The sequence below is a fragment of the Protopterus annectens genome, chromosome 13.part0 (genome assembly GCF_019279795.1).
Source record: "Protopterus annectens isolate FY-2018-M chromosome 13.part0, PAN1.0, whole genome shotgun sequence".
NCBI classification, from domain to species: Eukaryota; Metazoa; Chordata; order Ceratodontiformes; family Protopteridae; genus Protopterus; species Protopterus annectens.
Window position 1 is genome coordinate 231,706,290 of NC_056747.1, and position 19,919 is coordinate 231,726,208.

At 39.8% G+C, this 19,919-nt stretch overlaps 1 protein-coding gene across 1 annotated transcript in view; it reads right to left on the bottom strand.

Moving 5' to 3' along the window:
• Window positions 1-19,919, bottom strand: part of LOC122787192 (NADPH--cytochrome P450 reductase) — a gene marked incomplete in the record, with an annotated part of 550,447 nt that overhangs the window by 120,530 nt on the left and 409,998 nt on the right. The window contains 1 exon segment of the mRNA XM_044053780.1: window positions 15,082-15,263. Within this exon segment, the coding sequence (XP_043909715.1) occupies window positions 15,082-15,263 (182 nt within the window).

A 19,919-nucleotide genomic window follows, 5' to 3' on the forward strand; every position in this document is an offset into this window, starting at 1 on the left:
AGGCACTGGCTTGCCATGGTGTAAGTAGCAAACGAATGCAGTGGCTCATCCACTTTGAAATAGCCTGCTTAGAGATAACCTTGCCTTGTGATCTTGCAGCATATGCCACTAGTAATTGCTCTTTCTGAAAACTTTGGTTCTATCCAAGTAAAATCTAAGCTGTTTGTGTACGTCCAAATAATGCAGAATTCTCTCCCCCTTGTTCTGTGGATTTGGATAAAAAAGTTGGCAGATGAATAGTTTGGTTAAGAGCCACACTGGACACCACCTTAGGCATAAATGTTGGGTTTGTTCGCAGAGAGACCATGTCTGGACAAAAAAATGATAAAAGGTTCCACAGCCATGAGTGCCTGTAGCTCTGAAACTCATCTTGCAGTAGTTATTGCTAGGAGCAGAGCTGTCTTCCAAGATAAAAAAATTATATCAGCAGTAGCAGCTGGCTCAAAAGGAGGCAGGGTGAGTTTTTCCAAGACATAGTTGAGGTCCCATGCAGGCATTGGTGATCTCCTTGGAGGCCTTACATTTTTGGCTCCTCTGAGGTACTGCTTTAATAAGGGATGAGAAAAGATTGGTGGCTCTGTATTGTAATGAGCCGAAATGGCAGAGGCATGAATTTTAATAGATGAAAAAGATAGGCCTTTGTCCAGCATCTCAGTTAAGTATTGTAAAATCTGAGGAATATTTGGCACAGCTGTATCAGTTCCTTGTGCCTGGTTCCAAGCACAGAATCTCTTCCATTTTCCAGCATAAGATTTTCTAGTACTAGGCCTTCTGGCCTCCAAAATGACATCCATCACAGCTTTACTGAGAGGTGTGTTTTGTATGACTACATTATCCACCATGCTGCCAGGTTTAAAGTCCTGAGTTGGCTGTGCAGGATCTGATTGTTTTGCTGGGACAGTAGATGAGGTATTTGAGGTAAGGTCCAAGCTGGGCATTGAGACAAGTTCTTTAGGATTGGAAACCAGTACTGGCGGGGCCAGTCTGGGGCAATCAGTATCATTTTTGGCTTCTCCTGTCTGACCTTTAGGAGTACCTTGGGGAGGAGAGGCAGTGGAGGAAAGGCATATACTGAAAGATAGGGCGTCCACTTTCCATGCTTGTCTGTGATAAGTCCTTGTGCAGAATCTTTTTAGCTGGCAGTTGTGGGGGGAGGCAAATAGATCTATGTCCGGGCATCCCCATTTCCTTGTTATCATGCTGAAGACTTGTGGATCCAGCTGCCACTCGTGGGGATCCATGAGGTTTCTACTTAGTTCATCTGCCAGAGCATTTTTCCTTCCTGGCAGGAACGGTGCCTGCAGGTGTACTTGGTAAGTTAATGCTGTGTCCCACAAAGTCATGGCTAGTCTGCAAAGGGGGTAAGAATGTGTGCCCCCCTGCTTGTTTATATACCACATGACCGTGGTGTTGTCTGTCTTTATCAATACTTGTCCCAGATGAAGTAGGTCCTTGAACGCTTTCAGGGCATTCTGAACAGATAGCATCTCTTTTTGATTGATATGTAGATGCATTTGGGTTGAGGACCATGTGCTCTAAATGCATCTTCCTGCCATGTGGGCCCCCCAGGCATAATCTGATGCATCCGTTGTTAAGTGTCTGCCTGGCTGGGGGTAATGTGAATGGCTGTCCCTTGTTTTGGTGACAAGCCTTTGCCCACCCATCAAAACTCCTGTTGTAGGCAGGGAATGAGTGCAATCATTGTTTCCAGGCTGTGGCAATGTTGAGTCCAAACACTTTTTAGGTACCATTGAAGTTTCCTCACATGCAGTCTTGCATATGGAATTAGTAGGATGCAGGATGCCATGAAGCCCAAAGCCTGCAGAATTCTTCTTGCAGGTAACTAGGCCTTTGTTGCCAACATTTTGAAATAGGTAGTCCGTTGCCTTTGTCTGGCGTGAGATAAGCCATCTGGGCAGTTGTATTTAAGCTTGCACCCAGGAATATTATCTCTTGAGAGGGTACTAGTTTTGATTTCTTTTCATTGACTGTGTACCCTAGGCATGTTAGAAGTCTTTTCACAAATGCCAGATGCTGTAGAAGAATGTCCTTGTTCTCTGCTTGAATTAGACATTCATCCAAGTAAAGATATATTTGTATTCCTCTTTGTCTGCAGAATGCAATTACTGGTGCCAGGCACTTTGTAAAGACCCTGGGCGCAGTAGATAAGCCAAAGGGCAGTGCAGAGAATTGGTAATGCATTGAGCCAGCCTTGAATCTGAGGTATCTTCTGCATAATTGTCTGATTGGGACATGCAGGTATGCCTCTTTTAAGTCTAGAGTCACAAGCCAAGTGTTCTTGCCTAGCATGGGCAGAAGTTGCTGCAAAGTCAACATCTTGAATTTTGGTAGATAGGTCCAGTATTGGTCTCCAGGCCTGGTCCTTTCTGGATACCAAGAACAGTCTGAGTAAAATCCTTGTCCCTGCTCTTGCTATGGTACTTGTTCAATGGCCCCCATGTCCATGATGGATGAGACTTGCTTTTGTGCCTCTGCCCATTGTTTTTTTGGCAGATCTGGCCAGCCGTTTGCCTTTGGCAGGGTATGGAAATGGAACTTGTATCCTTGTGACACTATATTTAGAACCCACTTGTCCTGGGTTATAATGTGTCAATTTTGAGAAAAAAGTGCTAATTTTCCCCTAAGGGTGCTGCCAGGAGATAGGTGCTTGGTGCAGGCAGGAGGGAAGTCATTGGGACTGTTTCCTGTATGGTTGTGATTTGTCTTCTTCAACTTTGGAGGTAGAAGCACCCCATTGCTTTGACCTGTATGAACCTTGCGCCTGGGATCTGCCTCTAGGGCGTCTGGATCTGCCCCTTTGAGGTCTGTCTGACACAGGAAAGGACCAATTCTTTGTAGGCCAGTGTCTGCTAAACCTAGGTGGCTGTACTTGTAAAAAATCTTTGATAGTTTGCATAGATTTAGCTTTGTCCTCCATTTTCTTTAACACCTCTTCTGCCTTAACACCAAACAAAGTGTCATGCTGTAAAGGTGCATCTAATAATTTAACTTTGACATGATCCGGCAGATTTTGTTCCTTTAACCAAGCATGCCTCCTAATTACAGAACCCGTAACTGTGGCCCTGCAGAAGGCCTCCAAAGAATCAAAACCACATTGCAAAGTATGCTTTCCAACTTGTTCAGCTGCATGCAATAAATCCTGCATTTCCTTGTTTTCTGCACATTCAGAGTTTAACAACATTTTCTGGTTAAGCAATGCCATGACATGTTGCTGAAATTTGAGCAGATGAAACTGACAGTTTAAGGCCCTTATAGCCAAGGTAGCAGATGTGTAAACTTTTTTTTCCCCATCTATCTAGTGCCCTAGAATCTCTGTCAGAGGGGATAGCGTTTTTTGCAGTGGAAGCCTCAACTCCTTTGGGACCCTGTGAAATAGTTTCTGGGTCTGCAGCAGGGTTTTTAAAATGGAATTTATGAGAGTCAAGAACCCTGTAATATCTGTCAGGCTTAACAGGAGCTGGAGGTAAGGAGTCAGGGGTAAGACTAGACTCCGAAAACACATCAACTACAATGTCTAACATAGGTGGAATGGCTAGTGGCCTGTGTTGAGGTAGTAAAAGGAAATCCCTGAGCCTCTTTTTAGATTCTGAAAAATCTTGGCTCTCCCAGTGGAAATGCTCCCTCATGGTATGAAAGGTTTCCCCAAAAGAATAGTCCTCTGGAGGAGAAACTGAAGATATAGATTCTTCAGCATCAGAATCCTCATGGGGGGGGGAGAGAATATTCCTGATCAGAAGAGGAATCAAAAGAAATAGAAACCTGATCTGACGATTCATAGTCAGTCTCTTGCCTAGGCCTCTTATCAGGAGGGAGATGGGAACCCCTGATCAAGGTAATTAAGTCTTCGGCCATTTTGAGCATTTGTTTTTTTTGGGCACAGAGGCCTGTCCACATGGCTCTTGAGTTTGTTTCTTTGCTTTAGAAGGTGCTTTAGCCTTTGCCTTTGAAGCTGAGGTTGGTTTAATGTAAAGAAGTTTAGGACTGAATGCACCCTCAGAAGCCGGTGCCTGCTCAGTGGCTCTGGACCCATCTGAAGGAACAGTATCCAAGACTCCAATACCTTGAGTTTCCAGTGGCATAGCCGACTCCATGTGGGAGTCTGTAGCGGCCTGCGACAATAAAGTAGTGGGCATAAGGGGCTGCGAAAGTGCCTCACTGAGAACTGGCGAACCAGCGACTGGCTTAGGAGAAGCTTCGTCGTCGGTTTTGGGCCTCGGTTGTCTATCTCTCTCCTTTTGTTTGCGTTTTTTGTGAACTCCGGTAGTCGGATGGCTATCCAACGACATTTCTGGATAATTAAACCGACATCCAAAATAATTTAAAGCAAAATCATACCAACGCTTAATAGTGCGTTGGTTAAATCTAGCACAAAACCAACAACCAGAAATGTTGTCATCAGGGCCTAGGCAAGGAATACAGTAAGAATGAAAGCCCTTATGAGATATTTGCTTTCCACAAGAAATACAATTATTTACTTTTTCTGACATTGGTCTGGAGCAAGAAAAAAGTTTCTCCAATGGGGTATTTAGCTTTACTGAAGGCTTCGGATCTGAAACTCTTACACGAAAATCTCAGGAGTCGGCCAACCGGCACATGCGAACTGCTTCTGCTTCGGGCACCTTGCGGCAAAAAAGACTAAAGAAAATGGCTTTGGCCGCATCTTTTATACTCCTGACGACCTGACGTCAGGGAAGGGGCGACAGCAGCCGACGCAGGACCCAGGACTTTGAAATTCAGGCCGACTGAGGGCAACCTGCCAGCAGGATTACCCAAATGTAATGACTGCAACAGTGAAACATGAAGAACATCTCACCTATATAGAAGCAAAACATGAAAAGGACCTGTGACAGGTTAAATGGGATGGCACAGAGTAATGAACCAATACCATATGAAAACTTGAGTGGTAAACTTCCCAAAGGTTTAGCAATCGTAAGCTCCACCCCAACTCAGACTGCAAAGAAAAGAAGGTTCTAGGAGCATCCTTGGTTAACCCCATCAGAAAGGGAAATACAGATCAGCCCAAAGACAAAAGGTTCAAAGCCATAACCCATGTATCTACCAGAGTGCCAAAATTAATTCCATCTGTGTCACCAAACTCTAGTTTTAAACCAAGGCTTGTAAATGCAGAAACTTTTATGGATAATAGCAAGCCTGAAGATCCAAACTGTGGAGGCAATGTGAGTAATCATATGCAGTGAATGCCTGTATCATCATGGGCAGTCATCTGCCCCGGAATGTGGGTACGTCTAGAAAAATATACCAACTGCTAAATGGTGAGAGAATAAACCATAACCATAGAAACCACTAAGGAGGGTCCTTGATGTTAATTACATAAGTTTACAACATAGTAACAAAAATGAAATACAACTGAGGAGCCACGCAGTCCACAAAGTCCTACAAAGATAACTAAATGGTGACAACTAGCACAGTACAATGCCAACAACAAGCTGCAGAAACCACATTATAACCCCACAAGGGCAACATTATACACAGCTATGGTCACCTGCAGCCAACTATATCTGCTATTATGCATGAGGTAGCTTTACTGGTTTCAGAAGAAATTAAACTAAGCAGCATTTAGAAAAGGGGGAAATGAATGTGATGCCTAGGATAGAGACAAGGTGCCACTGGATAAATGAGGAAAAGGTGCCCAAGTGATGAGGTATATATGACATAAAGGATGCAGAAGAAAACAAAAGGAAGATTATTAGAACTTGAAAGTCTAATTTCAAACAGGTAACGTAAGAAAAGAGAAGTAATGAGCACATAAAAGGCAAATGCAAGAAAGAAGTAGAGAGCAGGCTCAAATGGACAACTTACTTCACACTTTTGGTAAAACATGAAAAAGCATACTATATATGTATGGCACAAAGTGATGGCAACAAGTCTGTCTTAGGTGAAGGGGGCAATTATGTTGGAGTCTCCTATGTGCTTCTTTTTCTAAATTTATGTATGTGCGTATGTATGCATTTAGTTAACTTCTATACTGCACAGAAAATGCTGCTAAAATAACTGCCAGGGACATATTTGGGTAACGTGTGCAAAACCAAGGATAGACCACTGACATACAGCTATACACAATGTAATGAAACAGGAGAAAGAGTCCACTTAAATTGTTAACATGCAGAAGACAGAATCCACTAATCTTCACTGAGTGGGAGCTGTCCCAATTTGATAATGCCCGCTGAAATTTGTGAAACTTCAAAGAATGAATGAAAACTGTACGCATGCCTCCTACCTTGCAGTAGGTCCCAGTTTTCTTGTGCATCTCTTGTATTGGTCACCATACTATAAAGTCTGAAGAATGGCTCTTGCTAAATTAACACCCCAAGGTACTTAAATATTCAGACTATGTCAGTCATGCTGCTAGGAGATGTAGTGATTTGAGAAAGCATGACATGACTTCAAACATTTTTTAACCACACTAAAGGGCTGTAGGCTTGCAGCCTTGGACAATTTCTACCTTGCTGTCATTTCCACCTAGTGTGCAAACATTATGAATTGCTTCTGCAGCTGCCCTACAACATACACGTGTGGCTTCTGTGGAAAAAAAGTACACAGTCCAAACACATCTCATCAATGACATCCACATTCAGTCAAAAAAGATTAAGCACAAAAAGCACTAAACTTGGCTAGCAGGTCAACACTTTTTGTAGTGCAAACAACAGAGCACCATGCCACCTGACATCAAATTCTGAAGAATAATTACAGAATCTGGTCAACAATACAGCCAAAAACACAGTTTCCAGTACTAGTTGGCAGATCTAAAGTGCTAAACATGCTTTGTATCAGTTTACTACATTTTAACCATGGTTTGAAGCATTTGTTCTTTGAAGTTTAACAAGGGATACACTGGTGCTACAGAGTTTTCTAACGCCATGACGGATGCTGGATGGAAAACATACCTAACTGAGAAATTAGAATACTTGTTCTTCATTGAGTACTCCAATCAAGAGACCGAGTACAGAGACTAAGACATCAAATAGAAATGAAATATTTTACTTCCCATTTAAGACTAATAAAGCAGCTTACATGTACTAGGGACTCTGCACTCCCTCAATGAACATACCAAAAGGGGAGACTATGGCTTCTACTGCAAGCCTAGAACACAAACACTTGCAGCTGCAGCAGACCTAACTGCAAACATCAGATGAAAAATCTTCCACAGTAAGGATTTAATTTTGCCACAGTAGTGCAGCAGTTAGCGTTGTCTCCTTACAGCAAGAGGTTGTCCCATTCGATCCTCGGCTGGAGTGCCTTCTGTTTGGCGTCTGCATGTCCTCCTCATGGTCGAGTGACGTTAAAGACATGCAGGTAGGTGCGAGCATGAATGGGTGTACCTTCTTTGAAGGTTGGGTGTCGGGCTGGCAACTCGGCATCGTAAAAATCCACTGCCAATCATTAGCGGACCGGAGTTCCACTGTAGCGACCCCTAACCGGGAAAAGCCAAAAGACATTACTTACTAAGGATTTAATTTCATTAAGGCACAATAAAAAAACTAAGCTAGTTATTAGCTCTATAATAAGATGAGAATGGAGGCAAGTATGTGCCATGGTGTAGAGGGACTGGGAAATGGGTCAATGGCTGACCAGGTTTCAGTTTTTTTCTGTTGTATTCATTTTACTGCTGTTTATTACCATTAACTTGTTCTTAATGATCTGGTCTATATTTTTATGCTTAAAAGATTTAAACAAACAGCCGTGATCTTACAACATACTAAATATATAATATCACAACAATGCATTTATATACATAGGTACAACTGTTAATAAAGTCCTAGGCTAAGTGACAAGGAAAAGAGAATATGTAAAGTATATACTACAAAAGGAGGATTACTGAGTGACCCAGGTTAGAATACAGCTGAAAAGGAATAGTAGCTATTTTATTGGGAGATGGCGAAAAAGGCCCGTAGACACTCATTCTTCCAGAAACTTTAGCAGTTTTTGTGTCAATATTTTGTAATAATTTATATTATGAATTCTGCTAGGCTGTGAGTCCCAGGGGTGGGTGCTAGGACTGAGATGGCATCGCCAGTGATGATAGCAAGTTTTGAGGTCTGATGAGCAGCAGAACTTTAAAATGCCTTTTGGAAAGGATGAAGTGAAAGATCTTAAAAAAGCGTTTTGTTGATATATAGGTGTGTGTGTGTGTGTGTGTGTGTGTGTGTTTGGAGGCATATGTAAAAATGTATCTGCATGTCCAAACTGTAGTAGTACTTTGCCTACAGCATTACTGCCTTTAGAGACTGGGGAGTACAAAAAAATTTATTTCAGTTACACAGGCTAGAGTTACTATTGGCTTTCAGATTATCTATGCGATGTGACAGATTTAATGCTGGGTCGAGAAAGATCCCATGATATTTGAATGACAGTACACATTTCAATAGTTTGGTTATTGTACAGACGAGGGAATGGGAGGGCAAAGCAGGTTGTTTAGATCGTAAGATGTTTGTAGAAATATCTATAAGATCTGATGAAGCGTGTATGGTGCACGCGAAAGCGCTCATCTTCCATTTTATACCTTATGTTTGAATAAAGAAGAACGTTTTTCATTACTCTGGACTTCTCGTGGTGTATCCTACAGTTTCTTTGGTTATATTGTAGGATGTTTCAAAGATCACCATATGTAGCCAAAGGTGCAATGTATTACTGATTTACAATCTGGGGCTCAGTAAAAGAACAGGTTGTTAGACTAGAATATGAGGTTTAGCTTTTAAATAAGCAGGCAGAGTACTGATGAAAATTCTAAACAGGATCAGAGGGCAAGGATACAGCCTTGTGGTAAATCTGTAGTGATTTTCTGTGCTTGTGACAAGGTATAATGAATTTAACTGAAACAGTTTTGTTTCTAAGGTAACTGGTGAACTAATGTAATGTGACAGTAGCAAAGCTAGATTTTTTAGGACGGTAATTACCTTTGTATTGCTTACAGAGTCAAATGCCTTTGTGAAATCAAACAGACCTTTGTGTCTATTTGTAAGAAATGTATCAATGTGCGTACTGTAGTTTGACTCCTATGTATTATGAAGCCATCTTTGTGAGAGGATAGTAGGTTATATTGGTACAAAGATAATTTGGGGGTAAATTGTTTTTTTCTAGTAGTTTACTTGGGTTAGGAAGAAGGAATACAGGTCTGAAGTCAACAGTAGAGAAAATATTACTCCATTTTAGGCATTACAATCACAAATTCTTTCCTCCAGGTATCTGGGAAGGTTTACTGTGTGACTTGAGAGATTAAATAGACAGCAAAAATACTTTGAGAGTCACCAAAATCTTTCAAGAACCAGAGAAAGAGACAATCAGCTCCCAGTGGTATGTGGGTGCCAGCAATTATATTAGTTTTCAGAAGCTCTGCTATGGACATCTCAGCAGAAAGAGCCATGGTACCATTGGCCAGAATGGAACAAATGGAATTTGGTTTCTCACTTTTTGACTTTAGTAGGCATTCTTATTATCAGGAAAACTAGAAGAAATGCATACAAGAGACTTTTTTTCCAAGAAACTAGGTTGCCCTCACTAAGTGATGGGGAAAACATAAGCATAACAATGGATGACAGCTGTTAAGGTGTGATGCAAAAAGATCCGTTTCCGGACAATCACTTTTTCAATAAATACAGAAACAGTTTCCCTTCAGTTGTCTTAGCAAAGTTTAATTGTAATCTACTTGCCCAATGTTTGTTGCTTGTTCAAGCAGTTTTTTGGTCATTTTCCTGAGTTCAATTTTATACCACTGGTGCTTTTGGCTGCAGGATCACTATCAGTTGAAGAAAAAAAGTAAAAGAATACTATTCACTTTAAAGAGCATTTTAATTCTTCCCCGAATATGTGCTACATTACTGTGAGACTGTTTACATGGGGTGGGGGGTGCAGAGGAGCTTGTCCCCTATAAAAAGAGTTTTACACTATGAATTTTTCTGCTTTGCCTTTTTGTTGTTTTTATGTTATGTGCAACATTTTAGCTTCCTTTGCTTTTATTAAAAGTGAAACCACTGGGATGAGAATCATTATGTCCAAATCAGAGGTCAAAATTTTTCTCCAAGGAAAGAATAGATTACTTTGTACAAGTGAGTGGGGTACAACTGTGTCAAATGGAGAGATAAAGGCATTGTGGGGTCTGAATATACAGGGATCGGGAGAAGACCAAAAGATGAGTGTATCTGTAGCAGTACTGGAGGCATTGTACTGTACCACTGTGATGGAGCAACAGAGTACCAAGACGAAGCTGTCAATTTACTGTAACTTAGATCCCTATCCTTGCCTATGGTTTTAAGCTTTGGGTACTTTTGACAACCCACCAGTGGACCAGTAACCAAGGAGCATCAATCTTCTCCATTGGCAACAGTGGTGGACGTACACTGGAAGGATAACAGGTACACACATAGTATTTCCTAGATGCAGCTCTCTGCATCAAGTGCAGGTTTCCCCTTAAGAGCACACAGAGACCACAGTCAGTCTAGGGCTGGTTTCTACCCCTTTCTCCTGATCACCAATAAGACTTCCCACAGCTATAGAGTTGAGATTTCAGTTGAGTGGCCAAGCCAAGACCTCCTGCACCCTCTCTGTCCAACCAGTGCTTCGTGCCCCTGCCCAAGTAGCTGACACACACACTCTTTGAAGTTTAATTTACACACACACACACACACACACACACACACACACACACACACACACACACACACACACACACACACACACCCCTGGGTAAAGCTGGCACAGGTTTACTAGCTATGCCCCCTTTTGCCCAGACTATAAAGGTAGTTATCACTGCCACCAGCCAACTCCTTTCAGCTACTTTAAGGCCTTAACAAAGGCTGTCCAATCTTACTGTGTAACATTAATATTAATACAAGTGGTAGTTTGACCAAGAGCAAACCTATTAGGAGTGGCTTTCCGAGTGTCACCAAAGAAATATGCAAGTACTCGCAGAACCTAAATATTTCTACACAGATCACCCACAATACATTTAATAAAAGAACAATACAATACTCATATATATATATATATATATATATATATATATAGTGCGTGTGTGTATCTATCCATATATATATATATATATATATATATACGTATATACTATATATATATATATATATATATATATATATATATATATATATATATATATATATATTCACAATGACATCAGAGTTCAACATCACAGGAAATATTTTAAAACAACATTGCTGAACTAAATAAGAGAAACATCTAAACTATGCTTCACTGTATTCCTGATGAATCTAAGAGAATTACTAAACCCTAGTTAACTTCCTTAAGAGCAAGGCAGATGTAGTGAATGGATCTTCCAGTTGTTGTCAGGTCAAAGACAAAATACGGAATGCTGTCTCTCTCAGAGTTCTCAAACTAATATCTCAAATATTACTGCTGGGCTAGCTTGCAGAATGACATCATTTATTGTCATCTGACTTCTAGTCTCCAGGCCCAAAACCAATACTGATAGTAGCTGGTAAAATTTAGCATCTACCTGTAAAAATACATAGACAAGGGCTTTTCCTCAGATATTTGGCAGAAGCTGGAAGTCATAAAATAATAAAACATTTCCAAGACTATACATAAATCTCCCTAGTTTTAGGCATGGTCTCCCCTTGCTGCATTGAAAACTGAAAGATAGCATATTTTATTGCATAGCCATAAAGTAATTTAATTTCAGCTATATTTCTAAAATTTACTAGACTGAGGTTAACCTCCTGTATCCCAGTTTCCACTGTTAAAATATATACATTAAAACAGTTACAACAGTGCATGTACATTTCTGCTCTATTCCAGTAGGGCACACTCTGGTTACATTTTAAGCACAAGCACTTTATAAAATATATTTTCACACGTCTGCACAAACCTAGTTTGATATACACGACATACAGTTCTAATATAGTTGTAACACAAGCATCTTACATGAATCATGTTGATATTCACAAATGACATACAATTACTTACAAAATTCCATAAAGCTGGGCTGGCAGTATCTCCCTTTGTCACAGTACTGATCACAAGGAAGAGACTGTAGACACAGGAAACAAATGAGGCTCCTCCATATAGTTGCTGGGCTCTCTCTCAATGACAGACTGACAAGCTTAGTAGTCCAGGAGGAACTTGGGAGTATAGCTGCTGCTCCTTTAGAGCAACAGGAGCCAAGTGAGATAGCCTGGACACCAGGTAAATATTTTCCTGGTTTCCTTCCACAGAAAGTAAGTGCCAGGCACAGCCCACTGGGAGGAGGCCATAGGGCAGACCAAGGACAAGGTACAGAGATTATATATCTCAACTGATCTGAGGGCACCTAGGGATTTCCCAGGATGAGCTAGAAACTGTTGCTGTGTGAACAAAAGTCTGAGCCACCTTGCTCAATTTATATCACAATGACCATACCCATCACAAACAGGCTTGTTTCTGAGTAGTTATTAGTTCTGCAGTACAAGCACGCTTCATTTTGTGTTACTAGAGTGGAAGCTCATAAAACACATTTGTCTAGGGTCAGTCCACTCACAAGAAGCTGGTGTTTTTTTTTTCTTCTGATAAAGTTTACACTTTTATTTTTTTGTTGGCATGTAATTTAAACTGATTTTATGACTAAGTTTGAACTAACTGCCTGTTCCCAAATTATCAATGCCAGCCAGTGCAAGTAGTAAACATACATGCCTCTACTTGTTTAATGCATCACATCAATGTAGTTTTGTCCTTTGCTACCTGCCAAAGGTACTAGAGACTGCCTGTAAGAGCCTATAAGCTATATGACAACCAATATCATCTGTAAATTTATGCATGTCATTCTCTAAGATGGGAATCAAGTTCCCAAACATGGAAATCAATCTACTCTGTTAGTATGAGATCCTTCCCAATTAGCTTCTTCACTTACAAACATAGTCACGCATTTACAAAATAAACATTTCTTAAAATTGTCCAGACTTTGTACTTCACCTAAAATCAACAAATCACCAAGGAACTAAAGGCTCTGTTTAAACTTAGAGACAGTCTGGCATCAGTAGAAAGCTCCACTTTCATCTCAAGCCAGACAAAAGTTCACTGCATGCACTGAGAAACCTATTGAAAACAATAAGTCAAAGTCAGTCTTGTGAAAACTTCCCAAAACCATTTTCCAAAAACGGAAAAAAATATTGTTGAAACTTTTTAGGGGTGGTGAAAAAAAATCTGATACTTCCTCACTCCTGAAAGCAAAATGGCAATCAAAAATCTGAAATTCCTGCCAAACTCAAGGAATATGGGCTTCCCACTATTGTTGCAGCTTCAAAAAAAAATCTGCCTTACAATAAAATCTGCAGATTTATTTACTTTATCCCGTCAAAGAGAGCCTTACCGATCAATTCTTACTAAATCACAGTAAATTAAACCCACTCCCCTTCTTAGACAGCAGACTAAATAAACATACCCCCACCTAAAACCTCAGCTGTTACTCTCTAACTTCTCTACATACTCCCCTTAACCGTACAGTACACACCCATTCATTCTCAATTATGGTATTTCAAATAAGGGAGTCTGTCCAAACAATCTTGAAATTTACCTGCTCCTATCTGAAATTCAAACTTGCTCTGAAAAAATACGTTTCAGGAAGACCAGTGTCAGTGCCTTTCCTGTCAATTATTCTAAACAATTTGCAACATTTACTATCCAGACCTAAGTAGATCTTTGTAATAATAATTCAATAATAATTCCCTCCCATCTTTGCACTCTTTCTAACTGCAAAGTGATGAATAGGCATGTTCTCCTTCTCCATCATTATTATGCAATTTCAGAGTTAATATTCACAGAGATGCAGAGGTGTTGATGTCTTACCCCCTGCAAAAACACTGTTAGATGTACTCCCCTGTGATCAATGGAATGGAAGCTGAATAAAGTTCTGTCAACTATTTGATATATGTGCGTACTCATATAAATGTGACTGTGTGTACATATGTATATACACACCACACACAAACCAAAGGGCAAACAGCTCACACAGACAAACCATTTAGTAAAAAACTGCAAGAAAAAGCCAGCCAAGCTATTTCACGAATGTAACCATAAAGACTTAAAAAATAAAAAATCCATGGACATTCAAAAGCCATGTAGCTGAAACACGATGTCCTTAAGGGGTCATAGTGGTCATATGCATATATCCCATGGGCCGCCATTACAGGTATCACACAGTGAAAACGTAGCTTGGCTGGCTTTTTCTTGCAATTTTTAATATAAATTTCATATATATATATATATATATATATATATATAAATATATATATATATATATATATATATATATATGTGTGTGTGTGTTATGTGTCTGTATATATATATATATATATATATATATATATATATATATATATATATATATATATATAAAATGATGTCACATTTGCTCAAAAGTTCATCTGATCTAAACCATAAATGACCGAATCACATTTGATCAAACATTACGTTAGCCTATATAAAATGAGGACTGTAGGTTTGGTTTTGGAGCATAAAAATTATAATGCAAATTAATGTTAAGTATTAGTTCCTTGCTAATACCCACTGTTAATTTGTACCGCCATGTCTAGAAGATTGTACATACTAGTAGTATACTCTCTTCTCAGTGTTTGTGTAACAGTGGATTTACTGTTAAGTTTGGGGTGGGGTGCAGGGGGGCTTGACCTCTACAAAAAATAAGCTATTTTTAGTGCATGTGACATTTTCAATGAAAAGAGTTTCAATATTTTGTGGTTTTGATGACGTACTACTTTTTTTGATCAAATGAACCTTAATCTATACATACATACACACACACACACATATATATATATATATATATATATATATATATATATATACATACATACATACACATACACACACATACACACACATACACACACACAAGGATAGTACACATGACTGCACCTATGTCAGTGTGCATACTGTACAGAAAAGTTAAACTGTGCTGTGTTGTTCCTTTCGATTAGTATTTGCAGAGATATATACACTAACATGGTTCAAACAGTACATTCTAGCTGGGTGAACACAAACTGGTTTGTGTTCATTGTCATAACTGGTAATGTTGCTCACCTTTCCTTCAGGTGCAGAAGAAGCCATCTTGCGAAGGAATTCTTGTTCCTTTGGATCAGATGCATACTGTGCCAATTCATACAACACATTGGTGCGAGGTGGATTGGTGATATCCAGGTAATGAGTCAGAGCTGTGCGATATGTAGTAGGACATGGGAAAGGATGTTTCTTATTGGATTCCTCTAGGAGAGCAAAACATTGGTACTTTAGGTAATGAGGGCAAAACGTTCAAGATTTTAACACTATTCCACAAATGCAAAAGTAGAAAAATTGACTTCATATGGTAATGTACTACATCTGTTGGTATCAGCAAATATTAAGAGTCAGAACAAAGCTAGACATTATAAAATGCAACACGGGTTCAAAGCATTTTTTACAACAGTTCATCAGGAAGCATTTTAAATATTCCAAGACCTCAGAGTCTCATAACCAATATCATCTTGCCAGCACCCTACCTTGGGCAGTACGCTTTTCTCCAGGACAGGCATACTAATCAATCCTGGAGACAGTTTCTGGAAACACATCTAGTTTATATGTTTTAAGGACATAAAAAGTAGCTTTGATTAACATGCAGGGGAAGTTTACTCCAGAGGTGTGGGAGGTGCTGGTTTAAAAGCCTATCCCTCCACCATGTTTTATTTATCTGTTGGTGAAAGTTTATGTCCCCGGTTCTAGTATTGCTAAAGATATTGGACTTGCAGAGAGACAGGAGGTCTGGGGCAACTAGGTCTCTAACGGGGTGGGAGGAAGTACAACAGATTTCCTCTCAAAAGTCGAACGGGATAAAGCTTACAGCCTCTCTTGAGAACATATTCACTAGCATGCTTAAAGTTGATTACACACTTTAAATACTGTTTATTCTTAGCTTAATTTCTTGATTTCTCTTTGAAGAATAAGCTTCACTTCAGCAGTAAGGGAGGAGGACAGAAGAAATGTTTTTTAAACTTGGCATAAATAGATTTCACCTACAGTGCACAAAGAGAAAGCTATAGACTCCACCCAAGTATGCAGCTAGACACTCCCCCAACTCAAAAACACTCACTCACATTCTCTTCTCCTCATCACAATGCCTCCTCAATCACTGACTCACCTTCACTGCCCTGAACAATTACAGAAACATGTTATGCTGAAAGATGTGACCCACTTAAATAAACCTATTCATTTTTTATCACAATTAAACATCCTACACAATATGGAAATTATAAGACAGGATGTTCTACATTCATTCCAGTGGCTACATACATACCTGCACAAAGGAAGTACTTCAATGTACTGAAGTACTTCATGTAACAATTAGCAAACTATAATACCCACCATGTCCACTTCTCTCAGGAATACAAATGTGCAATAATGTTTTGCTACAATTAAGTTACAGTTTGAGCTGGAATATGACAGTAAAGTCATTAAGATGGCAGTGATAGCAGCAATGCTACTATCCAAGGATGAAAAATGTGTGAAATAGCAATAACTGACATCAGGGCACATGAAAAACCCCTTTGAGACATGGCTTTGTGCCTCGCCATGGAACTGGTCCACAGCTGCATTTTAGTGCCAATACCTTGGTATGATGCTGCTTTTTAGGGCAAGGTTCAGTGCACTGGCATGCAGCTGGTTTCTAAGATGTGGTTTGCTGCCTTGCAGTAGTATACAGAATCCACTACAAAATGGTTTCAGCATTTGTTAGGAGGAATGAAACCTAAGAAAGCATGATTCGTTTGCCCACAAAGTTCTTTTCCTGGATCTTTTTCCTCACAAAGTTTGCACCCAGTGAGGTCTGTCCCACTTTGCTGCAATCTCCCTATTTTGTCTCAGAATTATTACCCATTAACTCTAGAATTCTCTTGCATCTGACATCTACATTCTTGATGGTATAGCTTCCACTACTCCCCCTGCAGAGAGAGAGAGAAATAATTGCACCAATATGCTTACCACAACAGTAGAGGTTCAAAATAACAGGATCACTACTGTAGAAATGTACTGCATGAATAAGAATGAGCCAAAGAAAAATACATTAGGAGCCAAGCAAGAAATATTTTAGCAGTCTCACTTCAATCATAACCAGTGGTCATTTCAGGGATCTGAGCTACACAATACAGTGCACTCTTCTATCATATTCCTTTCATATTTAGTGATCAAGAAAAGGCACACAGGGGCATCTGGTGAAACTCCAGTGACCATGATCATGACCGTCAGCATAAAAGGACTACAACTTCATATGTGAAAGAATACGTATTGCAGTCAAGACTGTGATACCTTAAGAGTGTTCTGCCTGCTTCAAAATGCAGCAAACACAAGTAGGAAGGGGTGTGTAGCACGAGAAAATCCCTAGCCAAAACATTTTAATAGTATAAAAATGAGTTCTGAAAATGTGTGTTTAACAATTTCTATGGTGTTACCTAGCTGTACTGTCAGTGATTATTTCTTGACATGCAGATGACTGAAAGTTGCCTCCTAGAAGTATTAGAGAAGGTGAAGGATAAAACTGAGGTTCCAATCACTATCTCCCTTTTCTTGCTGCATTTCAAGCATAAGGACTGCTTGCCTTTATACTGCTTTTGTTTGTGACACTGTTACACAGTCCCATTACTATAAAATGGTATTTTACTTGCAATGCAGCTCTTTTAGTATTCAGAAATATGAGGTATGCTAATTTCTTTAAAATGAAGACTCCTACTTTTCTTTTATAAATCAACATCATCATCATCATCTGCTTAACAGACTAAGAAATAATGTTATCCCCAGAATACTAACTAGTCTAGCTTAGAGAACCTAATTGTGAGATTGTTCTGTCACACAAGTCTAACTGCCCCTCACACAGATGTCCTTCAAGAAGCATCTACAACATCACATGCACCTATCAGTGTTGAAATGCCTATGTTGCCCAATGAACTAACTACTTTACTGTGACACTACTGCATGGAACAGACTGCAAATATGCTTTCTCTGAAATGGAATTATGACATTAAACAAAGTCAGTTAGTCTAAGTGCTCTAACAGGTTAAGGTAATAGAAGTATATATTTTACCACAGTTATCTAGTAATTTAGAATCCTTATCGAATAAAGACACAAGAAAGACAGTATTCCCTCTCTGGTACATGTTGACAAGAAAAAGTAATAGGATCTGCTTTCTGAGAGGAGTGCAAATCCTGTTTCCTTGCAAAGACATTTATATAGCCTAGTAGCCTTTTTTGACACTGCAATGGTGAATCAGAACACAATGTTTTTAAAATGTCTGGAATAAGTGATAAAGTGGTGTTAATGCCCATTCAGTCTTGGAGAACAGTCCCCTTTCTATACCTCTTGTCAGGAGATGAGGGATGAAATATAACCTAAATGAAATATTTTTCCACAAAAATGAAGATGTCCATGAAGGACATATATTCTGGAGGAGACCATGAACCTCCTTCTTATAAGAATCCTGAGAGGATGGAAAATGCACAATACATCACAAAATTCTTATGCTTCATTAGATGAATGTAGGGAGATCTCCCTTTTACCTTTTTTAACCTCAGAAGGTATCTTGAAAACATCTTATCTCTGTGTTCTATCTATACACTGATGTCAGTCTGACAAAGCTACTGACATAGGTCCTTCCAGTTTAACTGCAGTTTCCTGCACTTTATTATAAGCCTCTCACACAACACATTCATCTTACAATCCCCACAAATGTAATACCTGTTACCACCTCTGATCAAGTGACTTCAGCTCTTTCCAAAACTAAAACACCAGTTCCTCTGTGTCCTTGACAAAATCTCAGCCCACCTGTCTGCAAGTATCAAACTGCACAGAGCCCAGCTTATCTAAAATCAGTTTTTAAACTTTAGACTCCACACAAGCTATGCACCCAAAATGTGGCCCCTACACAAGGGCAGCTCCATAAAAGACCTCAGTAACTACATGCCTATCCTTGTCACTAGTGCTACCTGCAAAGCTTGGAAATGCTTATTGCTAAACTGACAGAGGAACTCCACACCCTTTGTCATCAATTTGGACATGCTAAGGGCAGGTCATACATAGTTAACCTTGTAGATTTTTTTACAGCTCAGACAAGCTTTAGACCAGGGCCAGACTGTTGATATTGCCTACCTTAACCTTGATAAAACCTTTCATATTATTCCCCATAGGAGCATTATAAGCAAACTCTAGTCTCAACGTTGTCTGCTGGATAGCTAACTGGCTTATGGACCAAACTCATGCAGTCCAAGAAAGGGTCATCTCTTCCTGTTTGGCATTTACTTTTCAGGAAATCAATGCATCCAAGGTCTACGGATAACCGTCTGAAGATGACTGCAAACTGGGTGCTGTTGTGAACTCTTATCATGATATCCACTTCTCCAGTAAGGTCCAAGCCAGGCCTCTCTCTGGTACATTACAAAATGGCCTCAGAAGTGCATCATAGTTGTGCTTCGCAAGACCCTTATCTCTTCTTGTTCTTATATCACTTATACTCCCCTTAAAACAGACCCCACTACTCAAGACCTTGGGACACTCCCCTTAAAGCAGAACGCACTACTGAAGGCCTTGGGATACTCCCCTTAAAGCAGACCCCACTACTGAAGACCTTGGGATAATACCCTTAAAGCAGATCCCACTACTGAAGATCTTGGGATACTCCACTTAAAGCAGATCCCACTACTGAAGACCCTGGAATACTCCCTTTAAAGCAGGCCCCACTAATGAAGACCTTGGAATACTCCCCTTAAAGCAGACCCCACTACTGAAGACCTTGGAATACAACCCTTAAAGCAGACCCCACTACTGAAGACCTTGGGATACTCCCTTTAAAGCAGATCTCACTACTGAAAACCTTGGGATACTCCACTTAAAGCAGACCCCA